Source organism: Drosophila montana, unplaced genomic scaffold (assembly GCF_035044405.1).
Source record: "Drosophila montana isolate Dmon_TW-CO22-7 unplaced genomic scaffold, ASM3504440v1 contig_3216_1, whole genome shotgun sequence".
Taxonomy (NCBI): domain Eukaryota; kingdom Metazoa; phylum Arthropoda; class Insecta; order Diptera; family Drosophilidae; genus Drosophila; species Drosophila montana.
In genome coordinates, this window is record NW_026998096.1 from 428,399 (window position 1) to 452,281 (window position 23,883).

General features: G+C 36.3%; 2 protein-coding genes across 7 annotated transcripts in view; one reads left to right on the forward strand and one right to left on the reverse strand.

The window, feature by feature from the left end:
* The first annotated feature begins 1,710 nt into the window (after positions 1-1,710).
* Positions 1,711-16,540, forward strand: S1P (membrane-bound transcription factor site-1 protease). 3 transcript variants are annotated; one of them, XM_064688823.1, is made up of 6 exons: positions 1,711-1,970; positions 2,030-2,560; positions 2,623-3,475; positions 4,053-4,792; positions 4,851-5,400; positions 5,463-5,725. In XM_064688823.1, the coding sequence occupies exons 1-6, from the start codon at positions 1,761-1,763 to the stop codon at positions 5,660-5,662; spliced, it is 3,084 nt and encodes a 1,027-aa protein (XP_064544893.1). In that variant the 5' UTR covers positions 1,711-1,760; the 3' UTR covers positions 5,663-5,725. The 3 variants fall into 3 exon arrangements, with proteins under 3 accessions (XP_064544893.1, XP_064544894.1, XP_064544892.1); XM_064688824.1 differs by lacking the exon at positions 5,463-5,725 and adding an exon at positions 16,407-16,540 and having other exon boundaries at positions 1,712-1,970; positions 2,021-2,560; XM_064688822.1 differs by having other exon boundaries at positions 1,712-1,970; positions 2,021-2,560.
* kug (kugelei) overlaps positions 7,677-23,883 on the reverse strand; it is a 28,136-nt gene continuing 11,929 nt past the window's right edge. For 2 of the 4 annotated variants that reach the window (XM_064688818.1, XM_064688819.1), the window contains exons 8-23: positions 20,281-20,653; positions 19,215-20,223; positions 18,967-19,152; positions 18,652-18,826; positions 18,303-18,565; positions 17,461-18,178; positions 17,213-17,396; positions 16,638-17,078; positions 16,140-16,540; positions 15,763-16,071; positions 10,321-15,613; positions 9,968-10,246; positions 9,716-9,898; positions 9,614-9,643; positions 8,633-8,764; positions 7,677-7,934 (exon numbers count right to left, since the gene is read on the reverse strand). In XM_064688818.1, the coding sequence (XP_064544888.1) occupies positions 7,792-7,934; positions 8,633-8,764; positions 9,614-9,643; positions 9,716-9,898; positions 9,968-10,246; positions 10,321-15,613; positions 15,763-16,071; positions 16,140-16,540; positions 16,638-17,078; positions 17,213-17,396; positions 17,461-18,178; positions 18,303-18,565; positions 18,652-18,826; positions 18,967-19,152; positions 19,215-20,223; positions 20,281-20,653 (10,119 nt within the window). In that variant the 3' untranslated portion in view covers positions 7,677-7,791. The remainder of the gene's footprint in view (positions 7,935-8,632; positions 8,765-9,613; positions 9,644-9,715; positions 9,899-9,967; positions 10,247-10,320; positions 15,614-15,762; positions 16,072-16,139; positions 16,541-16,637; positions 17,079-17,212; positions 17,397-17,460; positions 18,179-18,302; positions 18,566-18,651; positions 18,827-18,966; positions 19,153-19,214; positions 20,224-20,280; positions 20,654-23,883) is intronic. The other 2 variants (XM_064688820.1, XM_064688821.1) reach the window with 2 other exon arrangements.

Here is a 23,883-nt window from a genome sequence, read left to right on the forward strand (position 1 = left end):
TCCATGTCGTTTGATCACGAGTTCGAGTTCACCCATTGTTTCCTTCTGGTGCCTAATTGCGTAGAGGGTAGAAGGCTTCTATCGTCTTTATAACCAATCCGTGGGCACTCCAAAAAGAACCCCAATTAAAAAGTTATCCAGGTCGTCCACTTTTTCGAAGGATGGTTTCCGTTTTCTCAATGGTGCAGTACAGTCCTATAGGAGGTGTTGGATAGGAGCTTTCTTTTCATCCCGATAATGAAGCCTGTCATCGCTCTTATTCTGCTTGGAATTTTATTTTGTCCAGAGACCCGTGGGATTTAACAGTTTGTCTCAAAGGGCGCTGTCCCCCTGTGATCTGTCTGGTTTTATATAAGGAACTGCGCTTCGGTTACTTAAGAGACTGATATAGTCGTGGTACACTCGCCTGCCATCCCGTTGCCTGGCTTACCTGAATAGCTGGTACCCAGATAACAGTGATTTAATTAAGAGTTGTAACTTTGTTTGGAATAAGCTTGCTTTTGGAAACTAGTGCAGAATGTCTAGCTTTGACGTAAATTAATTTGATCAGTTTAGGTACCTACAAGACTGCAAAGACCTCCTCTTTTAACACACAACTGTATTCCGACTATTAGATAGTTGTGTTGCGTGCTCCTCTTAAAATACACAAGTCCTGTACAATCTACAATTTTCGAACCGTCATTAAAGATGCAGAACTCGTTTCACTTCAAAGATAGCGACAAGGGCCGCTTGGAAACCGACTGCAGGCATCCAGTTACATACAACGCCTTAGACCTTCTATCACAGGGCAAACAGAAACGTTTGGAGAAGAGGAATACGCATTTGGGACACGAAAGAGTTCAAAGATGCAGTCAGAAAAGATAGGGGCAGGGGCAGATCGACAGGTGTCCAGTCGGCACAAAGGAATCATGCAACAGTTCCCCAGATTGCAGACTGGTATCATCAGATCCAGGAGTTTAGCTGCTTTTAGAGGTAAGGATCATAAGACCCTTAGATACTTTTCAACATTGACTGACAGTTAGCTAGCCAAAGTTCTAAGTGCCCCGAAGCCCGAATGGTCAACTAGCGACTCAGCATAGGAGAGGAAGATACAAAAGAACGCATTACCCATAAATTATTGTTTCAAAAACACACTATTCATACTTTTGTCAGCTCTCATTCTCGTCTTAATCAGGTTATGAATAGTCTTTAATAAATTAAAATGTTCTTCCGACTTAGGTGGGGCTCCTCTCGGTCAAAGCCGAAATCGTAAGAGCTAGGAAGTTGAAATTTATAATATTTATAAAATGCATGCATCCCCCAAAATAGAAAAACACCTTTTTGCTTGATGAAGTAATTACTGCAGACCATTGATCTTATTTTATTTGAATCTCTTCTGTTTTTGATTAATAGGATCTTTTTTTAGAAATAATAATGAAAATTGCATAAAAACAGATCTTTACATTTAATTTGAATCCATGCAAAATCTGCATACAAAAGAATAAAAATGCAGATGAAATGTAAAAATAACTAAAATAATTTTAAAAAATTGTATTTTAAATAATTAAAATTGTAATTGATGCAAACCATACATTTCAATTTTAATTTAATAAGATTTAAAAAAATAAACCCAAAGTAGACGACAAAAATTCAAAACGTGTTTCATTCCAACTTGGACCGTTGAATCGTGACAATTTGATGTGCGACGCTACCTTGACGCGTATGTGCGGACTTGCTTGCAATATAATGTTTACTTATGGCTTAGCATTTGTTTTGAATAAATGAGTGCATTAACATTTCTGTTTGTTATTAATGCAGTCTTCGCCCTTTTTGTAGCTGAGTGTACCTTAGAAAAGGCAAGCTCCTTGTCTTCCAATGAAATAAGATTTCAGGCGAAGACCGTTCCCAATGAGTTCATTGTTACCTATTATTCAAAATACAATACGAACGTTCGGATATCGTTCATCCAAAGAAGGCTGTCAAAGGGAAATGTACGTATATTTTAATCTTCGTACGTTTAATAAACAAAACATGTTTTCAGGCATTGAAGTGGTCAATTGTACCACGTCGCAATTTAGCTGCTCAATATCCAAGTGACTTCGACATCTTACATGTCTCGGATACCAATAGCACTTTAATTAAAGAAACTCTCAGCAATGTGAAGGCTCATCCTGCTGTTAAGGCAGTTTTTCGTCAACAATATGTCCAAAGATGGCTCTCATCCAACAATAATGATAGTGTCAATTATAATACTCGCCATCTCCAAGGAGTTCCTCGGGAGAAACGCGTAAGGGCTGGAAATGCACAGCACGTTTCGGCGTCCTTGCATGCCGACGTGCTTTGGAAGCTGGGAATTACCGGAAAGGGTGTTCGAGTGGCTATTTTTGACACAGGTTTGACCCAGAATCACCCGCACTTTAGAAATGTCAAAGAGCGAACAAATTGGACAAATGAGAAATCATTGGACGACGGAGTTAGTCACGGGACTTTCGTGGCAGGAGTAATAGCTTCCTCAAAAGAATGCCTCGGACTAGCGCCCGATGCTGAATTGCACATATATAAAGTTTTTACAAATTCGCAGGTGATTGTCTATTATTTACATTCTCTCTTTAAGGAAGATTACCTAATGCTTGCAAATTACAGGTATCCTATACTTCCTGGTTTCTAGATGCTTTCAATTATGCCATTTACCAAAAAGTAAATATTATCAATTTAAGTATTGGCGGCCCGGATTTTATGGATTTGCCGTTCGTCGATAAGGTTTTAGAACTATCAGCAAATAATATAATAATGGTATCGGCAGCAGGCAACGATGGTCCCATTTACGGAACTCTTAATAATCCGGGTGACCAAAGCGATGTAATCGGCGTAGGTAGCATCAATTTTGATAATAAAATTGCCAGATTTAGCTCTAGAGGTATGACAACCTGGGAACTTCCATTAGGCTATGGAAGAATAGGATTGGACATTGTCACATATGGTAGCCAGGTTGAGGGAAGTGACGTACGTATGGGATGCAGACGGCTATCGGGAACCTCAGTCTCATCACCAGTTGTTGCAGGAGTAGCAGCTTTACTTAGAAGCGGAGCTTCGCATAAAATAGATTTAGTTAATCCATCATCCTTAAAACAAGTTCTCGTCGAAGGAGCTGAAAGGCTGCCAAATTATAACATTTTCGAGCAGGGACAAGGAAAACTTAATTTGTTGAAAAGTATGCAGCTGCTCTTATCGTACAAGCCCAAAATTAGTTTAATTCCGTCTTCGCTTGACTTTACATCGAACTACATGTGGCCATATAGTAGTCAGCCCTTATTTTATGGCAGTACGGCCGCAATTGTTAATGTTACAATTCTTAATGGGATATCTGTGACTGGAAAAGTTCTTGGCCAACCAAAATGGATTCCAGATCCAGACAATTTCGGGCGCTTCCTCAACATTTCAACATCATTTTCAAGTACGATTTGGCCATGGACCGGGTGGATGTCAGTCTACATTGGTAAGGGTATAGCATACCACCAACTTTCTTTATCTTTTATTTATATACAAAGGCTAATTAATATTTATGAGAGGTTGTTTATCATTTATCTTTTTATGTTATCTCAGTCGCAAGCCTCTTAAGATTTAAAAAAATAAGTACATAAACATGAAAGGACAGTTCTCTTCGGGTTGCCGAAGATTATATAAATATGAAAGTAAAATTCTCTTCGGGTTGCCGAAGATTGAATATTCTTCCACACAAATATCTAAAATCTGCCATAGATGGTACAAAATATAGTTGTCCGATGTTGATGTTATTTTATATTGGTTTTTGTTGGAGATTTCTTTTGATGTTATGTTCCGTCCTAGTTTTTTGTTGAGTTCCTCCGGGGAGTTTCGTGGTACAACTGGTTGTGGACGTTAACCCGATCAATCTTTTCGGAGTCGAAATAGTTTGTTGTTCTTTTTCCGAGTCCAATTTTTTCAACAAGTTGCCCTGTAGAGAATTTTGTATTCACATGTGATATTATATCCTAAGTCATTTAAATAAATATAAAAAATAATAACAAAAACAAATGTTTAACTTTTTATTACAGCTGTTAATAAGGAAGCACAAAACTATGAAGGCATTGCTAAGGGACGCCTAATATTATTGATTGAATGTGTGCCAATTGGCACAAATAAATCTCAACAAAGTGAAGTAGATTTGCCTCTTACAATAAAAATTACACCAAAGCCGCCACGACATAAAAGAATTTTATGGGACCAATTTCATAGCTTAAGATATCCACCAGGCTATATACCAAGAGACAATTTGAAGATTAAAACTGATCCACTCGATTGGAGGGCAGACCACATTCATACCAATTTTCGAGATACGTATATACATTTAAGGAACTCTGGATATTATATTGATGTTCTAAGGGAACCATATACCTGCTTCAACCCACTTGAATATGGGGTATTGCTAATCGTAGATCCCGAAGAAGAGTTTTTTGACGATGAGATTTCCAGTCTAGAACATTATGTTTACGAAAATGGCTTGAGTGTAATTATATTTGCGGATTGGTATAATACAACAGTCATGAGACACATTAAGTTTTTCGATGAGAATAGCAGACAATGGTGGATACCTGATACTGGTGGGGCTAATATCCCAGCCTTAAACGATCTTTTGAAACCATTTAATATATCCTTGGGCGACTTTGTTGGCGAGGGACACTTTAAATTAGGAGACCATTCAATGTATTACGCAAGCGGTACAACCCTTGTGACATTTCCAAATAATCAGGACGATGTGGTTATTGGGACAAACCTAAACGATCAAGGAGAATCGGTAAATAGTTGTTATTTAATAACATTACATTTTTATTAATATCCTTTGTATTTTTAAGGTTATTACAAATGGAAAATCACAAAATATGGACGTCAAACAATTTGTACCCATAATGGGATTATTTCAAACTAATCTCAAATCCCGACAACCTGAAAATATTAAATATCTAAGGAACCTTCCAGTGGTTGACGATAACCCTAAACTTTCTGATATACCGTTTGACCATGCAATATTAAAGAATCGAATTTTATTGAATGAGAAGAGTGAGAGGTTCGCAGAAGGTCGCATTGCTGTCTATGGGGACTCAAATTGCTTAGATTCTTCCCATATGGAAAAAGCATGCTTTTGGCTTTTAACAACTATTTTGGATTTTGCAATGAACTCCCACAAATCAATGTTGTTAGAGAATTTAAATCGAATTTCGGAATTTAAGCAAATGAAGAGTAAGCCGTTGCCCATGAGGATATCAAGTAGCAATTTAAAAAAGTTTTCAAAAGTGATAAGAAATATAAAAAACCCAAATTCACGGTGCGAAAAACTAGAATGGATAGTTGGAACAACATTAAATATTAGCAAAAGGATAGAATTAAATCTTGACTCTACTGAAGGTAACATTTTATAACATTTCAAATTCTATAATATGTTGAAATATACTTTTTATTTATTTCAGAAAATCAAAAAAATAATATTATTATTAACATAAATACTGAGCTTGCCAAAATAACTCTAGATAATGATATGCGTTCTGCCGACCAAATCGACTTTAATATAAATATATCCGTTTTATTTATGATAACACTCAGTGCCACTGTTCTCATAGTTTTTATATTATTTTTAAAAGGAAAAATTGCATTTCATTCGTTTAAATAAATAAAATACTACGATATGATAATAGCTTATCGACTACTGCAACGACATTTTCCGAGCATTTAATATATTGTTCAATCTGAAAACTTTGCCACGTAAACACATGTTCGACCGATTCTTTCTATAGTCCTATACAATATACTTAGTAACGCGATTTCGACCAGACTTGGTACATATAAGTGCAGCATAGTTTTGATAGTAAAAGTAAGGGTTGATCAAGTTGATCAATCTTGATAAACCAAAAAGTTATTCATACAATAACCTCATTTCCGACCGATTTTTCCTATGTTCCTATATTTTACATTTATGCGAGGAGCATAGTGAAACATATAAATAGCGAGATTTAGTTGTCCGATGCATCTATATGATATAGTGGTCCGATATTAAAACGTTTTTGCAAGTATTTAAGAATTGGGATTGTCAAGATATGTTATAATCAAAATAACTTAATTTTTCTCCGATCGTTTTTATGGCAGCTACTTAATATAGTTATCTGATCTTAATATGGCATCTATATAATTCAGTGGTCCGATTCGGCCTGTTCCGACATATGTAATGCTCACAACAGAAAGTCGTCCCTATGCAAAGTTTCAAGAGGATAGCTTTAACACTGACAGACTAGTTCGCTTTGAAAAAGACAGACAGACAGACATTATTGAAAAAAGTTTTCACTGTTGCCATTAAACTACAGCTGACTCGCGTATTCAGCAATTTGGTTCGTGTTCCGCTGCAAGTGGTAGGGCAACGAGCGCATAGTCCGGTTAGCATTAGCAACAACGGTCATTTGGACAACGGAAAAGTACCAGAAGTCAGACGATGATGCCGCTGTCCAGCCCGATCGGTACCGATAGGCAGTGTCTTCGATCGGCAAGAATGCTCGGCACAGGCAGATCCCGAGCGGGCTATAAAATGGGCAGGTGTAAGTGAACCTTGGAAGGACATTCAGGAACACGGTCGGTATCCACATAGGACATCCAGGACGCCTATCAGGACATAGTCAAAGCATCGGAGGATACCAGGATCTACAGCTGTATCCCTGAATAACCCTATACGCAAACCCGCGAGGACACTGGAGGGCACGATATAGTGTCTAACAATAACACTGTTGGTGTATTCCGTGCAATTACAAGTGTGTGTTCCTAGACGTATCAGTTCGGTAAGACTAAATACGTGTGTATCTTGGGAGAACCCAGCAGTAGGAGAGCTCTGTGGCTTATCCTGGCAAGAACCTAATGTGTGGTGAAAACAAGTCGTTGCGTACAAGATTCGGGAGAGAACTCCTGGAATCCGAGGGGCCGGTAAATGAACATCGAAATCGTACTGCTAAAAGGCAAGTCCTCCGGCTGTCAGAAATACTTTATTAGCAGGCAGAACGATTGTAATATTTAAATTACGAAAAATCGCAGAATATTCCCTCCAAGTTCAATACGACTGATTCATTGTTATCACAAGCACTACTACTGTATTATGGCGCATAATTTGCACTCCCACTGGCAGGGTCATTGGGCGCGATACGGCCATAATTAGGCGTAACGGTGTCCCAAAACGATGGCCGGATCCCATGTTGCGGAATTGGCAAAGGACCGACAACTGTAGGCCCAAAGAGATCGAGCCAGCGGAAAAAAAAAGAAGAGCACCAGCGACTAGAAATGTAGGGTCTGGATCTCAATTTAATAACATGAGTTTGTTAGCCCCAGTTATGAAAAGGCATCGTATTGAATTTTTGGGAAGCATTTCGCTAGTTTCTGAGACGGCAGACGGCTCGCGTAATATTTAAAGACTACATCGTGGAGATGCAGACGCTAATGCAGCCACTCCGCCTCTCGTCGAAACGGTACCTCAATATATGTGATTGGTGGTCAATGCAAACCCCAATTGAAGAATCCTTTTCTACTAATCAGTCCTTGTTTTCCTCCTATCTATACCAATGTTTCGGCCGTTAGAAATTGGCTGGTTAAAAAATATGTTCTTACCTTTAAAGAGTTCAAAAAAGCCTATAATAAAAAGACTATATTCATATTCTTATTAAAAATATAATTATACTTGTATAGTTTTATTTCATATAAAATCAGTAGAAAAAGAAACAGAGTCATGGCCAAAGTTAAAATCTATGATTTTATACAATTAATATGTCATTCACTACTATATTTTCCTTGCATCGGAAGAAAGTCTTCTAATTCCGAATCTTCAATTTCACAAAGTCGAACAGAGATATTGCTGTCTGAACCAGTTTTACCGGCCGCATATGGAAACAGATATATTTCCTCAGAATTTCCTATAATAAAAACAAAACGCTTTGGTTAGGCAATTTTTTCTTTAAAGTATACGTGTTAAGTCGGCTCGAGTTAAAACTTCACATCGGCAGTCGTCTTTTTGGCATGCATATAATTTCAGCATAACTAACAGAAAACACTTTTAAACATTGCTTAAACTGTTATTTTAAACATTTTTGATACGTCTGCTTTATAATAAGGATCTTTATGATATACTTATCCGATGTTAAGATTTTGCAGAATTTTTTCAGACAAAAACTTAATTTTTGAGCGATCGTTCCTATGTTTGCTAGTATATGATATAGTGGTCCGATCCAGCCGGTTCCGATATACTTATGTATTGCTTGTAACAATAAGTCGGGTCTATACAAAGTTTTAAGGCGATAGCTTTTAGATAGAGAAAAGGGTTTGCATAAAAACAGACGGACGGACATAGCTATATAGACTCGGCTGTTGACGCTTTGAGTAATCGAAGATAATTTATGTTTTTAATTTTACAAACGAAATGCAACACATAATAGACGAGGTTGATTTTATTTTGTAGTATGCTCAAAAGACGACTACCGATGCGCTCTTGAAATGTAGTTAAATGAGATACATTTTCTATTTTAAAAATCCTGAAATCGAGTCGAGTAAACAAGCACACTTAATTAAATATATTGAATATTTGCATTTTCATGCAAATTATTTATACAATTACCGCTAATTGCTCTTCTACTTGATAACTCTTTCTTAAGCATAGGTGTTTCGTTATTAGAGCTTTCCGCCTCCGTGTCACTTGGCGTATGTATCGTCGGTAAATATGAATCAGGATGTCGTAAATATACTTTGCCTGTTGATTATAGTTTTTTCAAATTACAATTAAATAGTTCAAATTGCTTATTAATATATTTTATAAATTGGATAAAAACAAGTCGGGTGCAACCGACAGGCATATCACTCGTTTCACAATTTTACTACAGCTTAAAACAAGAGATAGATAGCCTGTACTCAATTTGTCGTTTACTATACATATTGTCTTTATTTTATTTTTTCCACCCATTCTAAATAACGCATGTGTATATTATCTCTTCGTTCAGGATTTTCTGGGTATTAAAAAGCTTCTGTACTTGCCAAATATCATACGATTAGTAGGTCACCCTTGCCTAGACCCCATAATTTTTTTATTGACGACCTTTTTTTTTCTTTAATCAAAAACATTTTCGACCAATCAAATGGAAATTTTGTTAATTCAAAATAATATTTAATGGTACAGTGGTAGATTAAAAAGACTGTTGATTGTATAATGAAATATCTTTCCTATTTTTGTATACCCTTGCACAGACAATTGTGTCACCAAAAACTATATATACTCGATAAATAAGTAAATGCAGCCACGTTCATCGGTCCATATCTTCATATATCGCTGAACCGATCGGTTGTCTGTCTATATGAACTTGTCAATCTCGAAAACTACAAAAGCTAGAGACGGAATTTTGAATAAGGTGAAAGATGTTGTCTACATTTTCGTAGGATACACTCTGTCTTTGTGTTAACGTTATGTGCGAGTAGGGTGGTAATGTTGATTATCGGAGGCATAAGCATTCCATTTTATAATATCTCAGAAAATTGATAATTTCATTAATAAAGAAAGATGAAAACCATAATTCAAAGCATGACATTTCAACGCTGACAAACTTACGCAATCGATTTGATTTTGATTGGAAAGGCACTGAATGCATGAAAATATTTAGGTTTTGTTAATTATAAAACAGTTATTAAAAGGGTTTAAAGGTAATCATACCTGTATTTAGTTTGTAGTCTTCATTCTCGCTTTTATTAAATGAACTTAGCCTTGAACGGGATTCATTGCTTAAATTCGGCAACATAAATGGTTGAATACAGCTGTCTATCTCCGAATCCCCATATTCAAATACCATGTCTTCATTTAGAGCAACTATATCTCTAGTTGGATCGATATCTTCTACTGCAATATAAAGGAAATGTTGAATGAATAAATATATATTTGTGATATACTATTAGCTTGTCAACTTACCATGAACTAAATATTTTCGTTTTGATTTAGACTCATTACTGTCATTACTATGGAAGCTCGATGAGTCCGCGACTTCGGCACCAGGAACTTCTGTTATATCCGGTAATGGATTATGGCTTTTCCGTACCCAATCCGAACAGTCCCAGTGATATTGCCCATTACCAGCAGAATCAACAAAGTTTGCGTTCGATGTGGAATGACAGACGTTAGGCATTGCTACCTGAATTAGTTTTCCACTTGAAAGTCGGTTAATTGGAAAGCCATAGTCAACTCTGCGTTCTGTAACGATATATTTTCATTGGTAAAAAATTGGTTTGTTTCATTTATGAATATTTGTATTTGTATCTACTAACCGTTATTCAGCTTATTCTCGTTAAATGTTTTTAAGTGTATTTGTTCGCACCACTCTTGCTTATGTCCGCCGTCTGCGTCGATTAAATTGCTCGGATTAATATTAACATGTTGATTAGTTCGATTTACTTTTTGATATTCGAATGGTATATTTTCAAGCTCATCACCAGCGGAGCCGTAACTTCGTAATATATCTAAATTATTTACAAACGTTGTATTACTAATAAATAGGCTATCGTTTATTGGAGGCGAATAGCTTATTGGTCGTTGGCTGATTTCTAAATTGCTTATTTTAGCGTTCGATTTGCAAAGATTATCTTTGTCGAGAAGTGAGTTAAGGTTCGCTTGCTTAAGAGAGTGCTTATTTTTAATTTTTTCGTTTCGATTTCTGGCGCCTGTAGACGTGTTTCTTTTAAAAGCAAAACAGACCAACAATATTATGATGATGATGAGAACTGTGGTGATTCCCGATATTATTCCACTTATATGCTCAATTGAAAAGTTTTTCAATTTGGTCGAAATAGAATTCGAATAAAGAGGATCTCCGCAACTTGCACCAGTAAGAAACGAAGGACATATGCATCGAAAACTACCAGCTTCATTGATACAAGTTGCTCCATTTCCGCATGGTTGATTTTCGCATTCGTTTACGTCAATTTCACAGTTCGGTCCAGTAAATCCTCGGCACATGCAATGGGACACACCGTCGCCTTCTTCGCATATTCCTCCATTTTTGCAAGGGTTTGGTGTGCAAAATTTTCCATATTCACATCTCTTTCCGGACAAGTGTATCGGACAAATGCATGTATAATTACTTGGCAGTTGATTTTCACAGCGACCTCCAAATAAACACGGCGCTGACGAGCACGGATCTAAATCAATTTCGCATAATTCACCAGAAAATCGCGCATGGCAAATACATTTAAAATTATCATTTCCAAGATCCCTACAAATGCCGCTATTCAAACATGGTTGAGTACCACAAACTCCCAAACTGACCAGAACATTGGCAGGATCACACTTGAACTCCACATTTGTAAATCTCTTAAGAGCTGCAATTGTGCTGCCTCCGGAAATGTATAAAGGTAATGGCTCCATGGCAATTTTAATGTTTGCCATACAACCAATAAAGCCACGTTGAATATCTTCATAGCCAATGATTGAGGGATGCGGTCGAACCTCAGCTCCCACGAAGATATCATTTGACTGAATATTCAATATGCCATTAACTCCAGGAGCGCTGCCCTGGGAAACATGTTTATTATCTACAGTTAGCTTGGCACTATTAAGAGTTCGTTCCAAAGTGATGGTATGCCACGCGCCATCGGAAATATAAATGCTAGATACGCTTACAACGCCTTCGCCTGATCCTAAGTCGAATTTGTATTTTACAGCTCCGTTTACAAGTTCTAAAACATTGTAATCCACTTTTCCGCTTGCATATAAAAGTGTACCGCTTTGTTGTACTGTCCTGATTTGAAGAGAGTAGGCAAACTGATTTTCTAAAATGTTTTTGGCCTTTGATTTATTAATTTTGTAATGAGCATAACTTTTGCCGCCAAATGAAACTGCTGTTGAAGAGAAAGCATCACAGGTGCCATTGTCACACTTTGAAGATTTGATTTCGCAAAATGAACCTGAGTATCCCTTTGGGCAGACACATTGATATCGCGTTGCAGATTCTGATGGCAAGCAATTCCTCTGAGGTGGACACGGATCTGAAGAGCATGCATTAACTGTTTCATTGCAGTTTTTGCCATCAAAGCCGGGCTTGCACACGCATTTGTTAATTAAACCATAAGAGGGCGCAGCGAAGCTTATAACATCGGTGTAAATTGTTGTGATATTGTTTTTTTCCATATTTATCAATTGTTTGCAGACTCCGTTCACACAAATGTTTTCTTTGGTTTGGCAAAAACTTGGTAGAATTTCTTCAATTATAAGATTGGATTCGTTTTCAATTTCAATTTCTTTACTGATAACAGCTAAGCGAATCTCATCACTGCTAATAAAGGCGTCTGAACTGGGAATTATCTGTTGCTTGTGAACTGCAAAGACGACGTTTAAGTCCGTGGAATATTGGTCTCGATTTGCCAAAGGATTGCGAACTTGCTCTTGCAAAGATATTAAAATCACGTCTTTTTGACGGCATCTCATCACGTTTCGTATGGAACGAATGAACCCTTTCCTGTGACTTAGTAAGAAATCTGACGCCGCAATTTTACTAAATCTGATTACTATTGCTTCTTTGACCATATCCATCGTTATGAGTTCGACGTTAATTTTCACAGTGGTGAATACGGTAAACTTTCCATCAGTGACGGACACATTTAGTTTATATAGACCAATATCCAGGTTGGAAGTGGAATAAATTTCACCAGATTTATTGGTAATTCTAAATAGTTTTGAAGTTTGATATGTTTCTTCAATAGTTGAAGCTACGGCAAATGTTAGTTCATCATATTGATCTTGGTCAGTGGCATAAACTTTTCCTAAAAATGCAGCAGAAAATTCATCTTCAAAGGAATTGACAGTTATCTCTAAAGGTGTTAAAATTGGAGGATATTGACTTTCCTCAATTATTTTTATCGTCACCCACGTATCCGAGTAGAGTGGAGGCGTGCCATTATCAAAAACACGTATTTGTATTGTAAATTTATCTCGTAATTTGTGATTGAACCGTGATGCTGTGCTAAGCGAGCCATCCTGCTCCAGCCGAAAAAGTCCTCCCTCATTTCCAGAGCGTATATCATATGTATAAGGTATAGAGTTGGGTGCTTCGTCAGCATCGGTAACATCGAATGTAATAAAAACATAGCCCAGAGGCCTATTTTCTTGTAGGACTACACTGTAGTTTGCTTGCGAAAAAACTGGTGCGTTATCATTTGCGTCCAGAACAACGACATTAACTTGTACACTGTTACACCGCTCCGGGATCCCCAAATCGCAGGCTTGCACTTCCAGTGCATAGTCTGAAATGGTTTCACGATCAAGAGGCCTTGCCAGGCTTATTGTTCCGTTGCTGATATTTATGCTAAATTGACTTAAGCTATCACCTTTCACAATGTTGTATTTTATGATGCCATTTAAGTTGGAGTCCTCATCAGTGGCCTTTACATCTATTATCGGCAGATTTACATTAACATCTTCTTTCACACTAGCTCGGTAAATATTTTGCGTAAACGTTGGCGTGTTGTCATTAACATCATCTATAGATATATTTACATATGCAATGTTACTAAGTGGCGGACTGCCTCCATCAATAGCTTGAACGGTGAGGAAATAAAATTTAGTTTTCTCATAGTCCAGTGTTCCGTTAACCCATAATACGCCTGTACTGGAATTGATGTTGAATTTACGCTGTTCATTGCCACTTATTATGTAGTACGATATTTCAGCATTCACGCCAATATCTTTTGATGTAGCATGAACCGTACAAACTTCAAATCCTTGTGTGACATTTTCATGCACGTGACTACTGTACTGCCGTAAGCTGAATTCCGGAGGATTGTCGTTTATGTCCAAAATGTTTATAACGATATTAGCCACTGATGACATTATTGGTTTGCCATAATCTTCAGCTATAAGTGTTAAATTATATATTGAAATGGTTTCACGGTCAAGATTTTTTTCCAATTTTATTATTCCGGTTGATTTTGATATTTCAAAATAATCACTATTTGTGCCAATTAATGAGTACTTGATTTTTCGATTTATGCCAAAATCTTTGTCAGTAGCATGAACTTTCGTAACCAGCGTTTGTAGCTGAGCGTCCTCTTGTATGCTTACTCTATAATTGGGCATAGAAAATATGGGTGCATTGTCGTTTATATCATTGACTGTAATTATTATCTCAGAAACACACTCTCTTATGAATTCTTTGCCATCCTGAACATGTGCCAACATTTTATACTTTGAAGTTCGTTCTCGGTCCAGAAGCTTCGCTACTTTTAAAACTCCACTCTCTTTGCCAATAACAAAGTCAGTTGAACCCTTTCCAGATATGTAATATCGTAACTTAAAATCATTACTCAAGTCAAAATCCACGGCTTTTACTTCAACTATTGTTGATCCAATCGCGATTGATTCATTTAACGTAATGTGATAACGAGGTTTTAGGCAGTATGGCATATTATCGTTGACATCCTTTATTTGCACTTGAACATTCGACATGGCGGTAAACTTTCCATCTGTTGCTAAGATGCTTAAGTTGTAAAATGAAATTTGCTCTCTGTCGAGAGGTCTGGATATAAACAACTCTCCTGTTTTGCCAATTTGAAATTGCGATTGACTATCTCCAGAAATTATATAATATTCCATAGTTTGCTTCTCACTATCCGGGTCTATAAGCAATAAATTTTTTAGAACAGTTCCTGGAAGGGCGTTTTCAGAAATAGAAATCTGGTCATTGGGTAATTTAAATTGCGGTCCATTGTCATTGTAATCAATTATCTTGATAGAGACTGGAACTTTTGAATCGTGTTTCGGATGGCCGTTGTCTGTGGCGATTACTTTCAGGTTAAACTCTGATTGTACTTCTCTATCCAAGGAGGACAAAAGAGTGATCCATCCAGTATAAATATCGATGTCAAAAATGTTTCGTATACCGTTTGATTCATCGTCAAAGTAGTATCGTACATCACCATTTGATCCGGTATCTTCATCAGTTGCGGTTATTTTTAATATGGACGCTACTTTATCTGTATTTTCCGCTACATCAGTATTATAAATTGTGTTATCAAATTTGGGATAGTTGTCGTTCTCATCAGTAACATGTATATAAACGTCTGCATATGCATAAAGAACTGGCAAGGTCATTGTTTCGGCTACGGCAACTAAATAATGCAATTCATTTTGTTCACGGTCCAATGTTTGCATAAGAATCAATTCTCCATTCTCAGATATTGCAAAAATAGAGTTTTCTTCTGATGTCGAGAACTTTAATGAATAATTTCCATGCACATTGAGTTTTGTTAGCACAGTTCCTGGTGATGTAGATTCTATTACTTTAAGAACGATGTGACTTTTTTCAAAAACTGGAATTATCACTTCAGAGTCAACTATTTCAAGAGAAACCGGAATTTCGGTATGCAATGACGGTTCTCCAGAGTCAGAAGCTCGAACAAAAAATTGGAATACGCCCTTTTCAAATTTCTGTGAATCGCCGATAAAAATCATATTTCCATTACTTTCATTTAAATAGATTTTGTGCTCTAAAATGCTTTTCATTGAGTCAGGAACGATAGTATATTTGACAGCGCCATTTCCATGAATATCTTTATCTATGGCTTTTACCTATAAATTAGAAAAACAAGATTAGGCAAAGGTAATTACTTAATGCGTCAACAAGGAACTGTTGTTTAGTCGAGTGTCCGTTTGAAAGATACCCTGTTCTACACATTTCGAATCCAAACTTGACTCGAGTTGAATATACATATACTTACTGTCAATATGGTATCATTGGGCTTAATTGAGGAGCTTATAACAATTTTATATTCTTTTAAAAAGAAATGCGGGCTATTGTCGTTAACGTCTTCGATTGACACTCTCAGAGTTGCAAAGCCAAATTTACTTCCGCCATCAATTGCCTTTAACTGCAGGACGTATTCATCTTTGATTTCTCGATCAAATGCAACTTTTGATGTAATTAAACCAGTATTACGATTTATTTCAAAATACTTTTTCATCTCTTCAGACGCAATTTCGTAGTAAACACTGGCGTATTGTCCAAAATCATTATCAATTGCTTTGACCTGGAATACAAAGTGCATATTTAGCAAAAATGAAACTGCATTTTATTCAAGTGTAAATATATACGTACCGTGATTATTTCATGTCCATGCGGCATATTTTCCAATATCGATGCTTTATACACAATTTCTTCAAACTGTGGACTATGAACATTTTCCGGAACTAACGTAATTTTTAACCGTGCAAAGCTTGTATGAATTCCATCGGAAATTGAAATATTTAAAATTGTGTTGGGCTTGTCGGTGAAATTTAACATATTTTGAAGAGAAATAATTCCACTTTGCTTATTAATGCTGTACGTTTGTAAATCGTTGCCATCTACAATTTTGTATTGCAGAAAATTAATGTCGGATATATCATCATCAAACGCTCTAGGCAAAGCCACAAATTGACCACGGGTTGCTGCTACTGACAACTTTGTATTGAAAGATGGCTCAATAAACTTCGGTGAGTTATCATTCAGATCTTTAACTGCAATTTAAATATTAAATTGTAAAATATGAAAGAGGCATTAAAACTATTGTATCAGTAAATTGCATTTGAGAACTGAAAGTTTTATGTGACTTACCTGCAATAAAAACATTGCATTTCGAAGACAACTGCGGAGAACCATGATCTTTAACATGCACAACAACGTGATGGTGGGTTTTTAACTCATAATCCAATGAAGTTTTTAGGTACAAGTACCCTTCACTAACATCGATGTAAAATGTATCGGAATCATTGCGACCATCGATGGATTCTATGAAATATGATAATTTTCCATTTGCACCAGAGTCCCTATCAGTTGCGTTTATTTTTAATATCTGTGATCCGAATGGAATATTTTCCGGCAAGGTTATGTTATAGTTATCATTTTCGATTTCCGGATAACAATCATTGACATCAATTACTGTTATGGATAATAACACATCGGCATAGATACCAGAAATACTATCAGTAGCTCGGATTGATATTTCGTGTATATTCTTTTCCTCGTAGTCCAGCTCGTTGACCACATACAAAGACCCTGAAAAATTCAATAAGAATTCATGTATGAGTGCAAATGTTCCAATTTTTGATTTTGCGGGATCCAAAAATATGAAAAATACTTAATCTGTGTATAATTTACGAGTAATGATAAAACTAAGAGGAATTCTTTACCTGTTCTATAGTCAATTTCAAAAAATTGTTCAGCGTTATCAGTGGATATTGTGTAGATCAGTTTCCTTTTCAATGGGCTCTCAGCTTGGATGGATACAAACAGAGCCGTATACATTTCAACGTCTTCTTTTACGCTAACAGAATAAAATTGCTTTTCGAATATGGGCATGGACCGATCTATCACCTATGTAATAAAAAAATAAAGCTTTATTATGTTATAATTGTACAGGTTTTTATAGTTTGCGTACCTTTATTTGAACTGGAACTTCTGTACAGCAGGAAATTACAGCTCCATCGCATGCAGCAACGGTTAAATCGTATTTTCGATTATGTCCTTCGATACTTTGCTTAATTGACAACTCGCCAGTTTTTCTATCTATTTTGAAAAGTTCACCGTTTCCTTTTTTGAGCTCATATCGAACCTCTCCATTCTCGGCACTGTCTAGATCTATGGCTTTCACCTTCATTATAACTGTTCCCTTCGTAAAGCCAACCGATACAGAAGCGTAATATGGCATGTTGACAAACATGGGACAGTTATCATTTATGTCTTGCACAGATATATAAACTGATGTGATTGCTCTGCGAATGCTGGTATTGTCCCTATTAAATATAGATGATTTCGCTTCAACAAAGATCTTATACATATCTTGTACTTCGCGGTCAAACATTACTCCAGTAGTTTTAATAGCTCCGGAAGTTATTCCAATTGCAAACATGTCTGTTGGATTCAGAATTCGGTATTCAACATTTTCATTCAATGTGTTTCCAATGACATTTAACAATCCTATTGTCGCAACTTTGGTGGTATTTTCAAGAGCCGAAAACTCGTATATTTTCTTTTGAAATACGAAATTTGAATTAACTATTTGTTCAACGTTGATATTTACGAGGAGAATGGTAGAGTACAATCCATCAGATGCGCGAACGTGCAAAATGTATTCATTGCTTATAAATTCGTAATTTCTAAAACAAAAAATATAAAAATTATGATTAAATTTTATTCATATCATTGAGGGTTATAATGTGATTATCAAGAGTCTGTAATTATGGGAAAATAAACCATTTGAAATAAAATGCATATAGTTACCTTGTCGTTAATAATCCTGTGATTGGATGTATTTGGAAGCATTCTTGGTTGTTTCCATCAACAATGTCGTAACGAATGACATCGTTATCGGCATCAAATGCAGCAATACGGGCCACAAATACATTTTCAAACGTTGGCAGAAACAAAGTAACATTGAGATCTCTATCTTTAAATACAGGTGGACAATCATTTACATTACTCACGAGAATTATTACGTGAGCTTTTGTATTTGAGTATAAGTTGGGTTTACCCATGTCATTAACCTACGAAATGTAAAATTGTAAGATAAATTAATTAAAATGCATAATTTAATTAAAATTTACAAACTAGTTCATGTAAGGAAGCTTACCGATACAAAAAATGAATAATTGGTCTTCTTTTCATAGTCTAGACTGCGTAAAATTTCAATAGCTCCTGTAGTTGAATCGATTTTAAACATATTTTTCGCTAAGTCATCAAGGATATTGAATTGCAACATTCCGTTTAATCCGACGTCCGCGTCAAATACATTCAGTGTTAAATGACTGAAAGAAAAATATTGCTTTAAATAAGTACATAGATTGAAAACGTTCTTAGAAGGACTGTGACCGTAGAGTAAATTGTGTCCACTCATAAATTTGTGTGCACTTTTAGGCTATATGCCATTTAAAATGCGCTTCCTTACCTTTTTTTCTTATCGTCAATTATTTGTACATATGAGCCCAAGCCGGCGGCCTCTGAAACACGTCCTATATATTCGCTTTGCAGAAATTTTGGAACATTATCGTTAGCGTCTAAAACATGAATTATTAAATTTTGGTGGGAAGACTGAGAAGCCATGTTAGTTCCTTTGATGGTTAGGTTGAAAATTCTGAAAGTCAAAGTATTTATATTATAACAATTATTATTTGCAAACATTGTTTTAGTGTTTACTTGTTTAGTTCATAGTCCACATTGGCGTTGATAGCAATTACACCTGTAGACGGGTTAATCCGAAAGCTTTCGTTAATGTTACCATCAATAATATCGAAGAAAATTGATGACGAAGATCGTGCTTCTACTTGAGTTACAAATGATCCAATACTCAAATTTTCAAACATTTCCAATGAAATAACGTCGGCGAAAAACTTAGGAGGATCGTTATCAGACATGGTAATTATTATATGAACTGGCACTTGAGATGACAACGGAGGCTGCCCAAGATCTATAGCTTTTATTTGTAACATATATTCCTGCATTTTGTTGATGTCCAGGGAAGCGGCTAAATATATAATTCCAAATGTCGAATCAATTTCAAACATGCTTCCCACGTTGCCGGTAATGATGGAGTAACGTAGTTCAGCATTTTTGCCACTATCTCGATCAATGGCCGTAACTTGAACCAGTTTGGAGCCTATCGTAGCACTTTCGGGAACTTTACTTTGAATAATTTTTGTTGTGAACTCGGGATAATGATCGTTGTGATCATGAACATTTACTATGATCTTTGCATAATCCCTCTTTCCCGGCGTTCCTTGATCTTTAACGAACGCAATTAGAATATGTTGTGAAGTCTTCTCAAAATCAAGTTTCTGGGTGACTATTACATTGCCGCTAATGGAATCTATGCGAAATAAAGTTAACGATGATGGGTCTTGGGTAGCATGTAGTTGGTAAAATAACTTTTTATCTTCGTCTCTATCAGTTGCATGGAGTTGCATAATCACGGATTCCTCTTCAATGTTCTCAGATATATTAACGTGATATATCTCTTTAGTAAATTGCGGAGCATTGTCGTTCGTATCGACAACTTGTATAAATAGCCAAGTGTGTGCTGTGTTTGAGCCATCAGTTACACTAATAGACAGATTGTAGGATGTTTGTGTCTCATAATCCAAAAACTTTGATAGCAGCACATTTCCAGTATCTCTTCCAATGTAAAAATGATTCCCTTCGTTTCCTCCTAAAATATAAAAGAATGAAATAAGCTGGAAAATTCACTTATTCTTATATCACTCACCACTAATATTATACCATAGCTGGTCGTTATCTTCATCAAATGCTAGAATCTGAGTCACCAGGAAACCAGGTTTATCATTTTCCGTCAGATCTACAATGTTATTTATGGACTTCTTCGCTATTGCAGGAGGGTTCGGAGAATTGGAAGCTACACGAATAACACCTATATTAACTAGCGTGGTTTGGCTTTTCTTGGGGATTCCATTGTCTTCAGCTTTAACATTAATTTCAAATTCAGAGTCAGGTTCTAATGTCTTTGTAAAAAAAATGTGTCCACTAAAGCTATCGATACGGAACTTATTTTTTTTCTTTCCCGATTTTATCGAATATGTTATGCGACTATTTTCACCGTCGTCGTTGTCAATTGCGTGAACCTGAAAAATATAAATCAGATTGGTTTTGTAAATATATCTGAAATCGAATTGCCAAGTTATGAAAGTTTAACATGAATTTTGACCAAAAATAATGTTGTCAGATTTAGATGTCAAATTGATGAAGAGGCCAAACCATTAACCAAAAGCCAAGCCTCGTTAAAATCGGATGAGATTTGACCGAGTTATGGGGGTGGGAAATTATGACCTATGTCTATATAGGATATTTAGGGGTACCATTTTCACATGAATTTTGACCCAGAATAGTGTTGTCAGATTTAGATGCCATATTGATCTAAATGCCAAACCATGCACAAAAAGCCAAACCTCGTAAAAATCGGATGAGATTTGACCGAGTTATGGGGGTGGGAAATTATGACCTATGTCTATATAGGATATTTAGGGGTACCATTTTCACATGAATTTTGACCCAGAATAGTGTTGTCAGATTTAGATGCCATATTGATCTAAATGCCAAACCATGCACAAAAAGCCAAACCTCGTGAAAATCGGATGAGATTTGACCGAGTTATGGGGGTGGGAAATTATGACCTATGTCTATATAGGATATCTAGAGGTCACCATTTTCACATGAATTTTGACCAAAAATAATGTTTCCAGATTTAGATGCCAAATTGATAAAGAGGCCAAACCATTAACAAAAAGACAAACCTGGTGAAAATCGGATGAGATTTGACCGAGTTATGGGGGTGGGAAATTATGACCTATGTCTATATAGGATATTTAAGGGCATCATTTTCACATGAATTTTGACCCAGAATGATGTTGTCAGATTTAGATGCCAAATTGATAAAGAGGCCAAACCATTAACAAAAAGACAAACCTGGTGAAAATCGGATGAGATTTGACCGAGTTATGGGGGTGGGAAATTATGACCTATGTCTATATAGGATATTTAAGGGCATCATTTTCACATGAATTTTGACCCAGAATGATGTTGTCAGATTTAGATGCCAAATTGATAAAGAGGCCAAACCATTAACCAAAAGCCAAACCTCGTGAAAATCGGATGAGATTTGACCGAGTTATGGGGGTGGGAAATTATGACCTATGTCTATATAGGATATTTAGGGGTACCATTTTCACATGAATTTTGACCAAGAATGATGTTGCCAGATTTAGATGCCAAATTGATAAAGAGGCCAAACCATTAACAAAAAGACAAACCTGGTGAAAATCGGATGAGATTTGACCGAGTTAGGAACCTGGTGAAAATCGGATGAGATTTGACCAGTTATGGGGGTGGGAAATTATGACCTATGTCTATATAGGATATTTAAGGGCATCATTTTCACATGAATTTTGACCCAGAATGATGTTGTCAGATTTAGATGCCAAATTGATAAAGAGGCCAAACCATTAACAAAAAGACAAACCTGGTGAAAATCGGATGAGATTTGACCGAGTTATGGGGGTGGGAAATTATGACCTATGTCTATATAGGATATTTAAGGGCATCATTTTCACATGAATTTTGACCCAGAATGATGTTGTCAGATTTAGATGCCAAATTGATAAAGAGGCCAAACCATTAACCAAAAGACAAACCTGGTGAAAATCGGATGAGATTTGACCGAGTTATGGGGGTGGGAAATTATGACCTATGTCTATATAGGATATTTAAGGGCATCATTTTCACATGAATTTTGACCCAGAATGATGTTGTCAGATTTAGATGCCAAATTGATAAAGAGGCCAAACCATTAACCAAAAGCAAACCTGTGAAAATCGGATGAAGGTTATGGGGGTGGGAAATTATGACCTATGTCTATATAGGATATTTAAGGGCATCATTTTCACATGAATTTTGACCCAGAATGATGTTGTCAGATTTAGATGCCAAATTGATAAAGAGGCCAAACCATTAACAAAAAGACAAACCTGGTGAAAATCGGATGAGATTTGACCGAGTTATGGGGGTGGGAAATTATGACCTATGTCTATATAGGATATTTAAGGGCATCATTTTCACATGAATTTTGACCAAGAATGATGTTGTCAGATTTAGATGCCAAATTGATAAAGAGGCCAAACCATTAACAAAAAGCCAAACCTCGTGAAAATCGGATGAGATTTGACCGAGTTATGGGGGTGGGAAATTATGACCTATGTCTATATAGGATATTTAAGGGCATCATTTTCACATGAATTTTGACCCAGAATGATGTTGCCAGATTTAGATGCCAAATTGATAAAGAGGCCAAACCATTAACAAAAAGCAAACCTGGTGAAAATCGGATGAGATTTGACCGAGTTATGGGGTGGTGAAAATCGGATGAGATTTGACCGAGTTATGGGGGTGGGAAATTATGACCTATGTCTATATAGGATATTTAAGGGCATCATTTTCACATGAATTTTGACCAAGAATGATGTTGCCAGATTTAGATGCCAAATTGATAAAGAGGCCAAACCATTAACAAAAAGACAAACCTGGTGAAAATCGGATGAGATTTGACCGAGTTATGGGGGTGGGAAATTATGACCTATGTCTATATAGGATATTTAAGGGCATCATTTTCACATGAATTTTGACCCAGAATGATGTTGTCAGATTTAGATGCCAAATTGATAAAGAGGCCAAACCATTAACAAAAAGACAAACCTGGTGAAAATCGGATGAGATTTGACCGAGTTATGGGGGTGGGAAATTATGACCTATGTCTATATAGGATATTTAAGGGCATCATTTTCACATGAATTTTGACCCAGAATGATGTTGTCAGATTTAGATGCCAAATTGATAAAGAGGCCAAACCATTAACAAAAAGACAAACCTGGTGAAAATCGGATGAGATTTGACCGAGTTATGGGGGTGGGAAATTATGACCTATGTCTATATAGGATATTTAAGGGCATCATTTTCACATGAATTTTGACCAAGAATGATGTTGTCAGATTTAGATGCCAAATTGATAAAGAGGCCAAACCATTAACCAAAAGCCAAACCTCGTGAAAATCGGATGAGATTTGACCGAGTTATGGGGGTGGGAAATTATGACCTATGTCTATATAGGATATTTAGGGGTACCATTTTCACATGAATTTTGACCCAGAATGATGTTGCCAGATTTAGATGCCAAATTGATAAAGAGGCCAAACCATTAACAAAAAGACAAACCTGGTGAAAATCGGATGAGATTTGACCAAGTTATGGGGGTGGGAAATTATGACCTATGTCTATATAGGATATTTAAGGGCATCATTTTCAC

Coding starts and splice junctions, on each gene's coding strand:
- S1P (XM_064688822.1), top strand. CDS start 1,761: ATGAGTGCATTAACATTTCTGTTTGTTATTAATGCAGTCTTCGCCCTT. Junction 2,561..2,622: donor AAGTTTTTACAAATTCGCAG/GTGATTGTCTAT, acceptor TGCAAATTACAG/GTATCCTATACTTCCTGGTT. Junction 4,793..4,850: donor TAAACGATCAAGGAGAATCG/GTAAATAGTTGT, acceptor TGTATTTTTAAG/GTTATTACAAATGGAAAATC.